We start from the raw sequence: 17,159 nt of genomic DNA on the forward strand, positions 1-17,159 counted from the left end.
TGTGTAACTGTAGTGGAGGGAACTACACTAGAGGAAGAAATTGACAAGTAAAGAGATAAGTTTGGTGTGTGTGTGCGTAAATGCTGTGTGGGCAAGAGATCAGAGTCAGGCAAGAAGCGAAATGTACGCGCGTGCGTGCGTGTGTGTGTGCGTGCGTGCGTGCGTGCGTGCGTGTGTGCGTGTGTGCGTGCGTGCGTGCGTGTGTGCGTGTGTGCGTGTGTGTGTGTGTGTGTGTGCGTGCGTGAGCGCGTGTGTGTGTGTGTGTGTGGGGGGGGGTATGCAAAGTGGATTGGGAGAGATGAGACGAAGAAAAGAAGAGCATCAAACTCACTGGCAGCTTAAAGAGATACATTGTTGCCATCTGGTGGCCAAATACAGACATTGACTAAATATAATGTGTAAATAAAACGGCGGAGGATAGGAAATGAATGCCATGCAACTATTCACCATCTTATCTGATTCATTAGTTATTTACCACTGCCTTATTTTGTCCAGCTAATAGCAGCAAAGATTGTGGAAATGCTGTTAAACACAGCTTTTTAATGTTTCATCTTTATTATTTCACTGATCTGTGTGCTTATTTATGTATTTGTCTATTTACTTTAAATCGTTAATAATAATAATAATTATTAAGATAGATAGGGCGCGTTCGAAAATACAGCATTGAGCGCACTGGCTAGTATTGACTATTTATTATGAATACCTTTATTAATATTAATATTAGTGAGTGCTCTAATGAGATGATGATGATGATGAATGTTAATGGTACACTGTTCAGTCAATAAAGTAAAGTGTTAGACGCGCCTCGTTATGAATCCAACCAATGAGAATGTGTTAGACCCCGCCTCATTATGAAATCAACCAATGAGAATGTAGATTTTTTCTGTTTACATCCTGGCGCGACCAGCATCGGTGTTGCCATGTCCGCTTATTATAAGCGACTTTAGGCTTATTTTTCTTTTGTTGCTTGTAAATATTGGTAAACATTTTAACACTAATCATTAGTGTTAAAATGTTTCAAAAGAAATATTCAGATTGAATGTTTTATTTCTTTTTAAAGTGCTTACAACGCGTCGCATCACGACGCGTTGTGAGCTTGTAGATCGGCTATTATTATCAAATATCCGACGCTCATGTCATGTGGCCTTCTTTTGGGCTTGTTTTCGTAGACATAGTTGCTTATTTCTTTCGCAATATCTGGCAACAATGACCAGTACAAACAACATTGCTTCCTTTAGCGCTCAGTCGGAATGAAGAGTGTGTTTTAACTCAATATAGACATATTTTTACAATCATTGACGTTGTTTTTTGCAACAATTTGGCAACTATGGATACAGAGCAATCTGACGAGATCAATTGCGGTGTCAGTGCGTTGTCAACACCGAAAAGAAGACAGAACAAGATTGGAGCTCAGAGAAGGTTGTCATTCTATTTAGTCAGTGGTGGAAAAAGTACTGAAATGTTTTACTAATGAGTGAAAGTATCAATACCACAATGTAGAAATACTCTGTCACAAGTAGAAGTCCAGTATTTAAAATTGACTTGAGTAAAAGTACAAAAGTATTGGCATCTATACTTAAGTACCAAAAGTACTCATTATGCAGAATGTCCCATTTCACAAGGTATCATATATAAAATGTATTGAAATCTACAAGCTCACAGCGACGCATTGTGAGCTTGTTGATAGGCTATTTTCAAATGGCCGTACGTTTTGTAATAATAATACAAATCTACGAAGTAACTACAACCAGTAACTCGTTTTCCTTTCATTGTAGTGTAGTAAAAGTATGATATTGTCCTCTGAGATGTAGTGGAGTAGAAGTAAAAGTATTGCATATTGGAAATACTCCAGTAAAAGGACTCATGGATGCACCTGGGACGTGTCATCAGTGTTGTAGTTAGTGTTGTCTGTTTGTTGCTACTGACGTGAAATGAATGACATTCAAATAGGACTATGTGTTAATTGCCGAAAAGCTGCTCGTTTGATGCAGCATGCTTGTGGCAGTGGTTCTCAACCTGTGGGTCGGGACCTCTAGTGGGGTCCACACATGATTTAGGGGGTCCCCAGATTACAGTGTGAAGTGGCAATTTAATGACTTTTGAGACCTTTTTTTTTAAGTGAAAAAAAGAAAAAAGACCATTACTGCATCAAAAGTAATCAACAGACTATTCTATAAAAAAAATAAAACAGTAAAATTGTCAAATAAAAATAATAAAAGAAGGAGGCAAAACATTAGAAATAGCCGATCTACAACAACAAAACAGACACATAAAAATAGATTCATTCATCAGTTATCATCATGCCTCCTCATGTCAGTTACCTTACCTGTAGTAAACACAACTTTAACTAGAAAATGTGCTCCTCGGAGCACAGGTCTCCGCCAGTACTGTTCCTGATTAATCCTGTCTTACCTCACTTCAAAAGATATAAATGATCTTTTGAAGTGACACATCTATTTATAGGACTCTATTTCATCATGCGTCTCGCTAGCCAATCAAAGCACACCCTTTCAACATTGTCACGTGTCACGTGAAGCTTGACCAATGTTAGCTTGGTGGACACACGGAAGGACGAGAACGAAAACATAGTCTCCTGGCGGAGACAAAAAGTTTGACTGCTTTGAAGGATATCATTTATCTATTATTTATTTTCTTTTCCATTAAAGCCACTAACCCTCTACTCTTTGTATCTCTCTCCTTTTTTCTCTGCCCCCCCAGCACCCCATCCTCAAGTTTTAAGAAAGTCCATTCCAGCTTTAAATCACCAGTAAGTTGACAGCACAAGCTCAATGCACACTCCACCATAGACACGTATGGTTGTTTATACCTGCCTTTTGCATGATAACCCACAAACGCACGCACGCACGCATGCACACATATCATGGTTGTCTATCTATGTCAGTGGTTCTCAACCTATGGGTCGGCTGCATCATTTTCTATTTTATTTAATTGTTTTTTTGGGGGGGGGGGGGGGGTTGGTGTCCCAGATGACAGTGAAGTGACAATTTAAGGACTCTTAAGACCTTTTTATAACAAAAAATAAATAAAGAAGAAAGAAAAGAAAAGAAAAAAGACTATTACTGTATCAAAAGTCATAAAAATATACTATATAATCTAGTCAAACATTGGCCAAATTGTCAAATAATATAAGAGGCAAAATCTTTGAAAATAGCCCATCTAGGCCATCTACAAGCCTTACAAGGGAACTGATAAAGTAGGTTTTTTCCCTATCAACCATGTATAAATATCGATACAGGGCGAAACATCACATCGATATTCATATAAGTATTAGAACATTTTCATAAAAGGCGATAAAGAAAAACCAGACTCAGAACACAGGCAGCCATGGATGTAATGAAAGATCTTGTATTCAGACAGAGAGAGTGGAAGGTTACAGTATCACAGGAATGGTAGGCATCATCGGTCGTCGTCTCTCTCTCATTAAACAGAGAAAGCACTGGTCTTTAACAGCGTCCGTTAACATAAACATATGACATCATTGAAGATAGATCAAGCGTCCAGCCGTCAGAGGTGTCATCCTGCTATTGGTGGATAGTGATGAGTACGTCATCGTCAGATGAGGATGATGATGGTAGATGATGATGATGGTGTGACAGTTTATCTTTGAACAAACAGCGTCCACATGTCTCGAACAACACGTTGGCCTCGGCTCTGACCTGTCACTGGTCAGAGGTAACTTCGTGAAACTGTGAGAAGGGTTATGCATTGGAGGAGAACACCGAGATATGGTGTTCTTAAAACAATAGATAACCACAGAAAGGCCTGTAACTAATTTGACCTTGCATAGACAGAGAAATAGTAGAATAGTACATGACAGAGTTTAGGCCAATATGACAGCATTATATTAATTTGACATTTAAAGCAGGTTTAGGGCACTAGACAAATTATGATTAATCAAAACATATCTATCAAGCCTACCTCTTTATCATGATTTGGATAGGGTCAAAGGGCAAGCTGATTGTACCTTGTGACATTATTCAAACCAAACCAGACACAGACAGGCAAATCTTACAGTGACTAAGTGAGGACACAGAGATTTCAAATGACTTAAGGGCAAAAATAAATGGTTAGTTATTCGGATAACATACACATTTGTACTTCTTCAAAAGGACTGTATAATTTATTCAGATATTAATTCAAAATGGTACTTCAAAAGGACTGTATATAATGGTTATTTTATTCAATTAGGAAGCAAAACATGGTTATATTTCATGACATTTTAAGACACCACACAACAAAGTTTTCCCTTGCAATTTGCAAATAACTTTATTATAATTCAAAAAAAATCTCAGCTAATGTACTGTCCCAAACAAACCTTTTCAAAATATGTTTAGATTTAATCAATTTTAGCACCGTTAATGACCCTTAGCCCGTTTCTGTTGATAGAGTGAGAGAAAACTAACCAGTCTGACAAGTTTTCAAATAATCTGACAAGAGACCTACGTCACTTTGTCAAAGACGATTCTGGACACGTTCAGAAAAAGAAAAAGTTACCCTCCTCGTTGTGAAGCTGCGGTCCAGTGCTTTATTTAACAAGTTGACCTGTAGGTCCAAGTATTTGAAAAATGGAACGGTACACTCCTGATACCTGTATTTATTACATCTTTACACTTTATTTAGGGAAAAACTCACGTGGAATGGTCTTAAAACTCAAGAAATACTTCCCGATTGCATCATGTAGGCATGGGGGCATCAAACAGCTATCCAAGACATTAGTTGAAATCTGTAAGATAGATGGAAATCAAATTTACTGTTTGGCATGAGACCTACAGTTGACTATAGTATGAAACAGAGTTTAAAACAGTTTGGAATAAAATTAAAGTTTTAGCCCTGTATGTCACAATTAGCAGGTATTGTGACATTATTGTTGTCCAGGAATTGGATTAATGGAGTGGCTTACATTCTCGTTCTAAAATGAAACAAAGACAAACAAAGCACATTAAACATTGAAATCAAATCATATTTAAATCAAGTATTCATCAAACTCCCCTCTATTTGACACCCATATATCTGTAATATAGTGTGTGTCAGAGGATGAATTTGTTGATGAGAAAGAAAAGAAATCAAACTGAAAATCAAGAGAAAAAAATTAAAAAAAATTCAATTTTTTTTTTTTTTTAAAGTTATAATTAAAATATTTAAAATTAAAATATAACAATGAAAAATAAGGAATAAACATCTTTGTTCTGAAGAGTATATTAGAGTTAGGTAAAGTACACCAAAATAAATCGAAATTAAATTTTTTCCAAAAAGAGCAGATCTACCAGCTCAAAAAAATCTTAAGTTAAAATGATAAAATATTTTCAAAACTTTTAAAATAATTCAAAATGACTTTATAATAAACTTAATATTATAGTAAATTTTTTCCAATATCGATATTAGAACATATTGAATCGTATTAGGGTTAATTTAACTGAGATGGGTTGAATGAAGTTGAACAATGGAGGCTGTAGGGGCAATCGTTGCTAAGCAACGTGGAAGTTAGGATTACGAGAACTAACACTTCCTGTAAGGAATTATGGGTAATGTAGTTTTAGAGACCAGAGTGGCAAACTAATTTTAACTGACTGGAGAAGGATTGAAATTTGGACTAAAATTGTTAGAGAACGAGCGAGACAGACACGCATTCAAACATTCACGCATGCCTGCATAGCTGAATCGCTCACACACAGATAGAAGATAAGAGAGAAAGATAAACAGATAGAAAACTTTCACAAACTTTCACTCCTTACGAATACGCTCCCTCACTCCCTCGCACTGGCGGACCCACAGAGAGAGAGAAAGAGAGAAAAAACAATCGTTCATTCATACACACAGACATACCGAACATACATATTTCAGCGACAAACTAAATTTGGAATGAGAAATATTTTACTGACTGGGTTCAGTATTAGGCTACTTATTAGTTTAAATTATATAAAAAATATTTAAAACTTAGAATTTAAAACTTAGGATTTAAAACTTATTATTAAGGTTAAGGAATATAAAAATGTATTATTAAAGCATTTAAAACGTATTGTTTAAAGCTCAATATATTGGATGGTTTAATCTACAGTGGTCAAAATAAAACCGGTCAAAGGAAAAAAATCTATATACGCTCACTCCTGCACCACCATGGCATAAAATACAGAATCTGGGTTCTGCCTGAGTCATAAAATACAGAATCTGGGTTCTGCCTGAGTCATAAAATACAGAATCTGGGTTCTGCCTGAGTCATAAAATACAGAATCTGGGTTCTGCCTGAGTCATAAAATACAGAATCTGAGTTCTGCCTGAGTCATAAGTTGTGGTACAAAAAAATGTTAAACCGGAGGTGGTGAGAGAAAGAGACAGATAAGATAGTAATCAATACGAAATCCACCGAAACAGATAAGGAGCAGGTAAGAAATCGCTGAAACAAATAAATACTCATAGAGTAAAAGACAGTAATTAATCAAAGCATAAGCTCACAATGAACGCAGGACCCCATATGGGAGTGTCCACTTGTGAACTTAGGCTGTAATAAATAAGATAGCCTGGCATCTATCTTGTGAACTGAAAAACCAGAGAAATAATATATTCATGCAGCACCACACAGACATACCCTCCCCAAAAACGTTGAGGATGTGTCTGGTGGGGTGTGATCAATATATATACAGAATGGACAAGCCAGAAAATAAAACGACCTAAATAAAGACCACTGTATTCTAAATAAGAGGATAATTTATGAGACATTCAGGGAATGTCCTCCCAGAAATATAAGGTGATAAAAAATGTTTTACTTGACTGACTCCCTGGCGGAGCTGTGTTAAACAGGAATTTAAAAACAGGCATATGTATGAGACAAATAGTTCGGTAAAGACATTCAAATAAAATAAATAAAAATGTATACTCATCAGATCAAGGTTCACAGGGAGAAGTTACGTGGAGATCCCAATCACTGGACCATGGTAAAATAAAATAAAAAGATATACATACCAAATCAATGGTTCAGGGATCCTGACTCCGATGGCTGGACCATGTGGAATTTGAGACATGTGGAGAGTCAAGGGCAAGTCCAAAGGTCCAGCGATCGCGTCCAGGTCCAAAACAAAATAAATAAAATAAAAAATGTTATACTGTTCAAAGATAACCTTCATCTGAATAGAAGTGATACATCGTTACACCCAAGGCTGGTTCGTTTAATACGTATTAAAACATGGTCTGCCAGGGGAAGAGAGTCTGACCGTACAGTTCCGGTCAATAGCTCAGTTCCCCTCGTCCACCCTGTTTTAAACATATCCGGCTTCGATCGGACCAATTGTTAAAGTAGGTTTTTTCCCTATCAACCATGTATAAATATCGATACAGGGCGAAACATCACATCGATATTCATATAAGTATTAGAACATTTTCATAAAAGGCGATAAAGAAAAACCAGACTCAGAACACAGGCAGCCATGGATGTAATGAAAGATCTTGTATTCAGACAGAGAGAGTGGAAGGTTACAGTATCACAGGAATGGTAGGCATCATCGGTCGTCGTCTCTCTCTCATTAAACAGAGAAAGCACTGGTCTTTAACAGCGTCCGTTAACATAAACATATGACATCATTGAAGATAGATCAAGCGTCCAGCCGTCAGAGGTGTCATCCTGCTATTGGTGGATAGTGATGAGTACGTCATCGTCAGATGAGGATGATGATGGTAGATGATGATGATGGTGTGACAGTTTATCTTTGAACAAACAGCGTCCACATGTCTCGAACAACACGTTGGCCTCGGCTCTGACCTGTCACTGGTCAGAGGTAACTTCGTGAAACTGTGAGAAGGGTTATGCATTGGAGGAGAACACCGAGATATGGTGTTCTTAAAACAATAGATAACCACAGAAAGGCCTGTAACTAATTTGACCTTGCATAGACAGAGAAATAGCAGAATAGTACATGACAGAGTTTAGGCCAATATGACAGCATTATATTAATTTGACATTTAAAGCAGGTTTAGGGCACTAGACAAATTATGATTAATCAAAACATATCTATCAGGAACCGAGTCAAACAAAACTGAATGCCTCACTCCTACATTCTCCCACATGCTTATCAGGGTGCGGGGTCCCCAGTTCAAATATGATTATTCGGGGGGGGCGGGGGGGGGTCACAGCCTTAAACGTTTGAGAACCACTGGTCTATGTTGTACCTGTCAGCTCCAGACGCATGCAAACCAAGACTCCAAAGTAAACCCTGAGGAGGAGGTGCAGGAGCTGAGGAAGAGACAACAGGAGCTAGACACAGAGATATCACTGCTAGAGGCTGAGTGAGTACAAAAGTGTGTGTGTGTGTGTGTGTGTGTGTGTGAGAGAGAAAGAGAGATTGTGTATTTACACAGTCTGTCTCTCACACATGGATAGCGGAACACATTTTGTTCTGCTGTCCATGTGGTGACCAAACTCTCCTGTAGTAATATCTATCAAGATTGACCTTGTGGGAAAATTCTTCAGGTCCCCTTGAGAAAGGGAAAGTTTTTTTTTCATGGCTAAAGTTTTTATTTTATTATTATTACTAAAATATTCAGCCTGCAAAGTTACGATTAGGCATTCAGGAGTTAGGGTTACATTTAAATAAAAAAAAATGCATTTGTAATGATGACCCCACAAGGATATACAGATTGTGTGTTTTGCAGTGTGCTGTTGTGTTCACAATAGCTATTGTTTGAGTGTAATTAGTCTGTATTTGTGTGTTTGCATGTCCAGAGGTTACAGAGTGGAGGAGCTGAGTCAGCACATTGACCTGCTACATGAGTATAATGACATCAAAGACATCGGGCAAACACTGCTGGGACACATTGGTAAGATGAACGTTAATGTAGCGATAGTCTCGCTGTAGCTAGACCAGTGGCTCCCAACCTTTCAACTTTGGAGCCCCTCTTCTTGCATTTGACAAAAGCTGAGACCCTCCCAGCCACTCACACAAACACACACGATTCTCAGACACGTTTAACCGCTAGACCCCTGTATACTCAGTTGTGGAAAAGGTTTTAACTAAGTAAAAATATCGATACTGCAATATAGAAGTACTCTGTTACAAGTAAAAGTCCGGAAATCAAAATGTACTTAAAGTACCAAAAGTAAAAGTACTAAAATGTTTGAAAATAGCCTAGGTATAAAATAAGGCTAAAGTGGTTAGTGTATGTTTTATAATGTAATAATTTATATCTTCAAAGTAACTGGTGACTAAAGTTTTCAAATAATTGTAGTGGAGTAAAAGTACAATATTTGCCTCTGAGATGTAGTGGAGTAGAAGTAAAAGTATAGTCAATTGGAAATACAAAAAAAAAGTACCTCAAAATTGTACTTAAGTACAGCACTTGATTAAATGTACTTAGTTACTTTATACCATTGTGTATACTTCACTGTATGTAAAATAATGAGAATAGCCGCTCTAACAAGCTCACCACACATTTGCAAAAAAAAACAGGACATGCTGACTTGTGATTCTGACCCTCACTGGAATTGATGTAATGACGACTAATAATGTAGTGATAAAAAGGAAAAACCTCAGTATTTAAAAAAATAAATAGTTTAGATTAGATTAGATTTAAAAGTAGAAGGAAGAAACAATCTGCACTCTCTGCAGAAGTCTTATGTTGGGATTCTTTTTTTTAATAATGTTGAAGATCCGCAGTAGCAGTCAACCAAACGAACAGACGTGTTTCGGCATGCAGGCCTTCCTCAGTGTTACTGGAGTGAGACTCTAGAGAGTGCGGATTGTTTATCGAGAATCTGCACCCAGTTTATTCGAGACCTTCTCAAGACTGTCCTCGAGTTGAGCGTGCCTTTCCTTTGAAGTGAGTTGCATAGATTTTAAAAGTGGAACACACACGCATATGTTCAAATTTACTAATCTGTTCTTGGGGTGAAAATGTAAAAATGCCTAGTCTTAAAGATTGAGGGTTTCATCCAAGCACTAGTATTGTCTTGTGACAGAAGTATGTAACACTGCTGGAGGTATAAGTAACAGTTACAATATTTTTTATTATTTATATTATTTATGAGTTATTTCATATTTTCAGTTAATTGGTCCAAAGTGGATGGCAATCCACTTTTGTTTTGTGTACACGGTTATCCCTTCCCTTTAAATGTCCCATCCCTACTACCCATTCATACTGTCCCATTTGATCAAATATTTATCTGAGGCTGCAATCATATACTGCAGGTGTGTGGGATCTAGTCAAGGTGCGAGCTGAACAGTAATGTGCTGTATTTACACCCACATTGTTGGCCCTGATAGTTTTTTGCAACTATTCGCTAAGGCTTATAGTGGCTTGATTTATTTATTTTTCTAAAACCTGGAGATTGGCCAGCAGCTGTCCTAGTAGACTAATATTTATTTTTTGTCTCAACAATCAACAAAGCCTACATTCATTTTCCACTCCCATTTTGACTAATGTTGTTTTGCCTCCTTGTTTGCTGGCATGAAAAGGCTGCTGAGGTTTTGTGCTGCCAATCACATACTACTGTTGCTGTGTGTCCTGTTTTCTTGCTTAAACTACACAGACATTAGCCCAGCATCAGTTGTAGAGCATATGATTTCTTATTTTCTTCATATCATTAAACTGCATTACAGTACATATCCCAGTCATTCAAATTTGTGACTGACAATAGATTATATATGACTATAGGATGTAGGACGTCTACATCCATATTCATCTATAATCTAAATTATGCACAACTAGACCATTTAGCAGTTTTTGATTGTACAGCCTATGGGTCAAGAGTATAGGCCAAGACGTGAAGCAGCCTGTTCGCCACCATGAGGCCGATTTGAAACTTTGAGGCGGAGGTTCTTTCTTGCCAATCCTTGGCCTACTGGGAGTGTGTGTGCAAAGTTTCACTTCGATTGGTCCAGCGGTGCTCGAGATTAGCTGCTCACAGTCACACTGGCAGGAGCAAAAACATAATTCCGCCCCCGGTCTTTCCGGCCTGGTGGAGATAAAAAAATAACTACACCCATTATAGACATACCCTAAAATGTAGTTACTGTGGTCAGCCTTTGGATGGCAGTATAGCCTGTTAAAAAAAGAATATATATATCCTCAAGAATGATTAATTTATTGATTGTTATTCTGACTAGGGCTGTCATGATTATGAAATTTTACTTGCCGATTAATTGCAGCTCAAATAATTGCGATTAACGATTTGATTGTGTTTCTGTTGTTAGAATAGAAATGACATTTCTATTTGGGTTTTAGGCCTCGTAAACTTTCTACTGTATAGTGGATATAGCCGATCTACGGCTAAGTTCAATGTTCAAAACGCGTCACATCGCGGCGCGTTTTGAACTTGTAGATTGGCTATTTCCACTATTTTGGAAAATGTTTGAAAATATCTGAAATGTTTTCATGGAGATGATTATTAAAAGAATTATTGCAATTATCTCAAATAATTGCGATTACGATTACTGGTATGTAATAATTGTGACAGCCCTCATTCTGACCCATCTCTATCTTATAGTACATGGCTGGTTGTGTTTGTATGTGTGTCTGTGGGAGTGTGGGAACTTGAGTGTGTGTGTGTTGTAATTCCTAGGGGTTGAGAAAGTATGGCATAGTTCACATTGACAGGTTTTAGTGACTGTGTGTGTGTGTGTGTGTGTGTGTGTGTGTGTGTGTGTGTGTGTGTGTGTGTGTGTGTGTGTGTGTGTGTGTGTGTGTGTGTGTGTGTGTGTGTGTGTGTGTGTGTGTGTGTGTGTGTGTGTGTGTGTGTAAAATTACTGTTATTCATGCAAACTATCCTAATATGCAATTGAGCTCACTGATTCTAACCATGAATAATTATGCTGAACTCTTATGCAGTTTTTTTCTTTTTAGCCCTCTGGTGTTTTCCCACCATTAATGGATAATTGTATCTATGGATTGTCATAACCTTTTCAGCATATTCACAGATTACTAATCCTTATCCTTATTTATTTAGTGGAAATGACACTGGTCGTTCCCTTATGTCCAAATCTCTTTTAAGCTTGCTATCTCTCTGAGTCTCTGCTGTCTGTACAGTGGAGAGGCTGGTTTATAATGACCTCTTAGTGAATGGAGGTGGCGTTTCCCCCTTGTCACAATGGTAGTCTTTGACATCATGCTCACACAGGCACGCACACACACACACACACACACAGTCACACACACACACACACACACACACACACACACACACACACACACACACACACACACACACACACACACACACACACACACACACACACACACACACACACACACACACACACACACACACACACACACACACACACACACTTGCACATACTGACAAATGCAAACATAGGCTATCACGCCCTACCCCTCCTCTCTCTCTCTCTCTCTCTCTCTCTCTCTCTCTCTCTCTCTCTCTCTCTCTCTCTCTCTCTCTCACTCTCACACTCACACTCACACTCACACTCACACACACATTCACACATTCACAAACCGTCTACACTTAAACACTGAGTTGCTGTTGTGCTGCCAGTTATTCTGTTCTGTCAGAGAGAGAGGAGATGGGTAGGCTGGTCTCAAAATCGGGAGAGGAGACGTGAGGAAGGGGCCTACAGAACACTCTTATGGACAACTGTTTCTTTGTCTTTCTCTATGTACTTATGTATGTCTGTCTGTCCCTGACATTCACTGGGTTAGTGTCACTTTAAGTTTTAGAGGAAGAGGAAGTTTATTATTTTCTTTAGTTTAAAGCATTATAGTTTTACAGATTTAAAGATGAGAGATTTTGTTATTTGACCAGTGGTTTACTTTTATAATGATACATCGCTCCAGTGGTTCCACAGAAAGACAGACAGACACACACACACACACACACACACACACACACACACACACACACACACACACACACACACACACACACACACACACACACACACACAAACGCTTTTCTACTTTCTAGACAGCTTGCCCATTAGGTGCGGCAAGGTGCCATGTTGTAAAATGTTGATGAAGTGCACACAGTAACAGACAGGCCAGATGAAGTCAAAGCGCTCTGCCATTGTAAGTAGATGTTAGTGCTGTGTAAATAGTTGTTACTTAGAGATATGCTATAACTAATTTGTGTGGTGCAACAGCTTTAGTAATGGACCGTCCAAAAAAGCATAAGAACATGATAGCATGATAATTAATGATAACTATGAATACTATAACTTTTTAAGAATCTCTAGTGTATGGCAGATTCCACTCCACAACTATAACAATAACATCAGTGTGGATGCTCACATAATTATCAACGTATAACTGCGTACTACATATTGCTTGATTTGGACAGCCCTTTAAGACCTTGTAAAACAGTAATAATATGTATTCTTAGTTTGTAACACTGCGTAACGATGAGTTATAATGCTTAGTGTAATGTTGTGCAACTGGCTCCTGGGTGAATTGTACATGAACTTCCTTCAGTTATTGTATTGGTTGAAGGTCACAGGCATACCTTCAAAGATGCGATAAGCTGTTGGTATTTTGGTTAACAGGTAAAACAGCCTTTTAATGATTCCTGCACGCCAGCTATGTGAATGAAACTCGAGTAGACTATAATTATGCGAAGTTGCCAAACAGCAAAGCTAGCAAATTCACCATGATCCTTTGTACAGCATCCATGTTTGCTTATTGTTTGTCTTCTGGTGATTTTCTGACAACATTGCTCATCAATGCATTATTGGTTTTATTTTTTTCACAATGTGGATGGGTGGACTGACGGTGGATGTCACAAATGTAACATCTGGACCTGCGAGGTGCACCATTGCTCCGATCCGCATCAAACTTGGCGCAAACACTGTTCACATGACAATAGTCACACCTGAGACCATGGGTAGCCCCCAGGGGCCACAGGTGCACCGTTGCTCCAATCCTCACCAAACATGGCACAAACACTGTTCAGGAGTCTGGCATGATGCACCAAAAAGCCTAAATTGCACACACATGAGGCACTACAGTAGTGTTACAGCAGTGTTTAACACTTCAGATGGACATAACTCGGTGACCAATGCTCTGATCAGCGCAATATGGGACTAGATTTGAAGGCCACATAGCGTCTTGAAAACCTAGTTTTAATCATTTTCCCTCAATACCGACAATGATGTTTATTAAAATTGATTATCAATATTTTGTTTTATAATCGAATGAATTGATTAGTTTAAGTGTTGGGTTAGGGTCATTTACAGTGTAGAGTAATTTATACATTAGCTTGGTTAACTATGTTTTGGGAGTATCTTCCCCACACGTTTATGGTTTATAGCTAAAACCGGACTCATTTTGATGTAATAGTATGATTTGTCTGCAATATATACCACACATGTGACATACTATATGCAGTGTCCGTTACTGTAGATTTTTGCTTCAAGAAGATCTCTCTGTTCAAACAAATGTGTTGAACAAGTAACTAATTAACACATGAAGTTAAAGTTCTTAATTGTTTGAATAGAAAAGCGAGAGAATCTAATGCCTGCTCAAGGGATCTGACCCCTACTCCACTATTTCTTACAGCTGCTCTTAGGGGAACCACAACACGAGACCTCTACAGCCACTTTGATTTGGAACTGGATGACTGATTGGGAAAGAAGAGTGAATAATTCTCTAGTCACAGACCAAGGAGAGGAGAAAAATGGAGGAAGACGTGAAATGATAAGAACAAGCCTACCAGGATAGAACTGAATTGACTGTAATGAATGTGGTGAGTGGGAAATGACAATGCAGAAGACTGGCTTTATTTCATAAACATTTTTTGTAACTTAAGACTTTAATGAAAAATAAATGGAAGGAATCATCTTTGGTTGCCCAAAAATGGGGGGAAAACAGAGCCCCTTGCATAAAAGTTGTTTGTTCCAAGAGAAGATCTGAAGAGATATTGGGATAAGTTTAAGCATGATGCCAGTGAAATACAGGATATTTCTACCCCTGAGAGTTTCAATTTGATCTCAACGTGTACATTTCTGTTTTATTTATTTACCGGTAATTTGATTGTGTATTCAGTATACAGTAGTCTTACAAGAATATGTGCATTTGGTACTTTAAAATAAATGTACGTTTTTGACTGAGTGCCAAAGCTTTAGTCCTCTTCAAACCTGGGAGAGAGTTAGCATTTTTGCACTTGTTCCTTTGTCTCAGTCTATAGATTTTTTTTTTATGTTATTTTTTTAGTTAGATGCCTGAAATAAAGTCTGTGGTTAACACACTTTATGCCACGCTATGAGCTTGTAGATCTGCATGTTTTTGTAATGCTTTATAGAGTCTGGAACTACACCTCCCGAAATCAGAGGCAGGAAGCTGGCATCTGTTTGTCATTTCCGTTAATGAAAATATATTTTAAGATATCTTTAGATTTTATTTTTCAAATTCCATTTCTGCTAAGCAGCAAGCTACATATGCTTAGATTATTTTGATTTATATTTATATTAGGATACATTTGCGCTGTAAAGACGAAACGGAAGTGGGGAGGAGGCTTCACATCCGCTTTATCGCTTGATCATCAAAAGAGCTTCCGTGCTCCAGACTGTATGACCGGAAGCATTTGAAAATTGTGGGAGGCAACAGTCTGGCCATGCAAGACTACTATTTTTTTTAATTTGTCAAAATATATATGTCCCTGGAACAAAATATTTTAAGGGGGGGTCCGTGGCCAAATGCATATAATTTTGGGGGTCCTTGACCCCAGAAAATGTTTGAGAACCACTGATATAGCAACATAAGTTTTTCATAAAACCGTTAGGCTTTTCGTTTTTTAATCGGCCTCAAGTTAGGAAGTAGTTAGGCAAAAAACAGTTAAACTGGCGGAGGTACGCCGTCTAAAGTGGACTTGAGCCACGAGAGGCACCGTTGAGCGAGCTCAGGCGAGCGATGTCCTGTGAAGTCCGCTTCCGCCGACTCATTAACTATGTAACTAGTAACTATGTGACTAGGTGCCCCTGAGACGTCGAACGTGGCCGAGTAGGTTGACCGTTCCGAGGTCGCCAGATTTGTGGGTCCGACCGTTTGACTGGGGCGAGTGGACTTTGGTGGCAAGAGACACGTGTGTCCGACCGTTCCGACGTAGGCAGATTTGACCCGAGGGCGAGCTTGTTTTGGGGCGATCGTTCTTGTATTCGTTTTTAGTCCATTTTTAAAAGTGTCAGTAGACTATGATGTTCTCAAGTGGTTGGGGAGGGCATTCCAGAGACGTGGACAAGCAGAGCGTATTTTCTATGCAAAAATATTTTTTTTAGGAAACTAGAAAGATGCTAACTTCCTCCTCCTGCCTACAAAATGTCACCCCTCTGGACCACTCTATTGTAAATCTGCATTTATAAAAAGGATACTTCCGGTCCTTGATTATTATTGGTTGAAGAATGTAAAATGCTCTTACTGTGCCAACGGTGTGTTTACAATATTCACCATTCAGGACCTTCCATACATTTGCATAGCAACTTCCCATTTGTGCAGGCAGTCAGGAACTTCTTTCGACTAGAAATTGTTCTTGTGATCTTTTTATGAAAAACTTTTTAATTCGCATATGTCTATAGTTTTCTACGATTCGATCAGCTAAGTGGGTTTTGGCAGTCTGCTCCATTTTTTGCCTAAGGATGCCCCTTATCTGTTACGAAATCACTGTAAACCATGGCCTCTTGGGGATTATTGCTTAGTTTTCATCATCAAACTCAGCTGGCTATCAAAGGAAAGCTGTGCCTGAACAGGCTACTCTTGTTCCACCATGTGGATATCTGCTCAGCTAAGATCATACTATCTCCTAAATCTCTTGTTAGCCTGAAATGTGAAGTACGTTTAAGGCTATTAGGTAACTGTTGCAAAACCTCATTCCAGTCAGTGATTGCTGTTTTAAAGAAGAGCAATATTTGGATACCTGCACCCATTAAATTGAGAAGTCCTTAACACATATTTGCCTCTGATGCATACAATATAATACATGCTGGTAGGAGCGCATGAGGGCGAATGACATAATAAGGTGTGTCGTTATCTGTCTGACAAACACTGATAATGTTTGAGCTGATGGGGGCAGAAGAGCAGCCTGTCTGTACAGTATGTGCATGTGTATTTCGTGATTGAGTATGCGTAAAAGATAGCAGAACGTGTATTATGTTGCGTGGCACAGGATATTTTTTTTCCTTATCTGTACATTAGTTAATGTGCAAGTACTG

General features: G+C 38.4%; 1 protein-coding gene across 1 annotated transcript; it reads left to right on the forward strand.

The window, feature by feature from the left end:
• The first annotated feature begins 1,218 nt into the window (after positions 1-1,218).
• swi5 (SWI5 homologous recombination repair protein) lies at positions 1,219-15,694 on the forward strand. The gene is made up of 5 exons (XM_084046526.1): positions 1,219-1,419; positions 2,719-2,767; positions 8,186-8,295; positions 8,732-8,826; positions 14,515-15,694. The coding sequence occupies exons 1-5, from the start codon at positions 1,328-1,330 to the stop codon at positions 14,577-14,579; spliced, it is 411 nt and encodes a 136-aa protein (XP_083902652.1). The 5' UTR covers positions 1,219-1,327; the 3' UTR covers positions 14,580-15,694.
• The last annotated feature ends 1,465 nt before the right edge of the window (positions 15,695-17,159 follow it).

The sequence above is a fragment of the Gymnoscopelus microlampas genome (assembly GCF_963454915.1).
Source record: "Gymnoscopelus microlampas genome assembly, chromosome: 21".
NCBI classification, from domain to species: domain Eukaryota; kingdom Metazoa; phylum Chordata; class Actinopteri; order Myctophiformes; family Myctophidae; genus Gymnoscopelus; species Gymnoscopelus microlampas.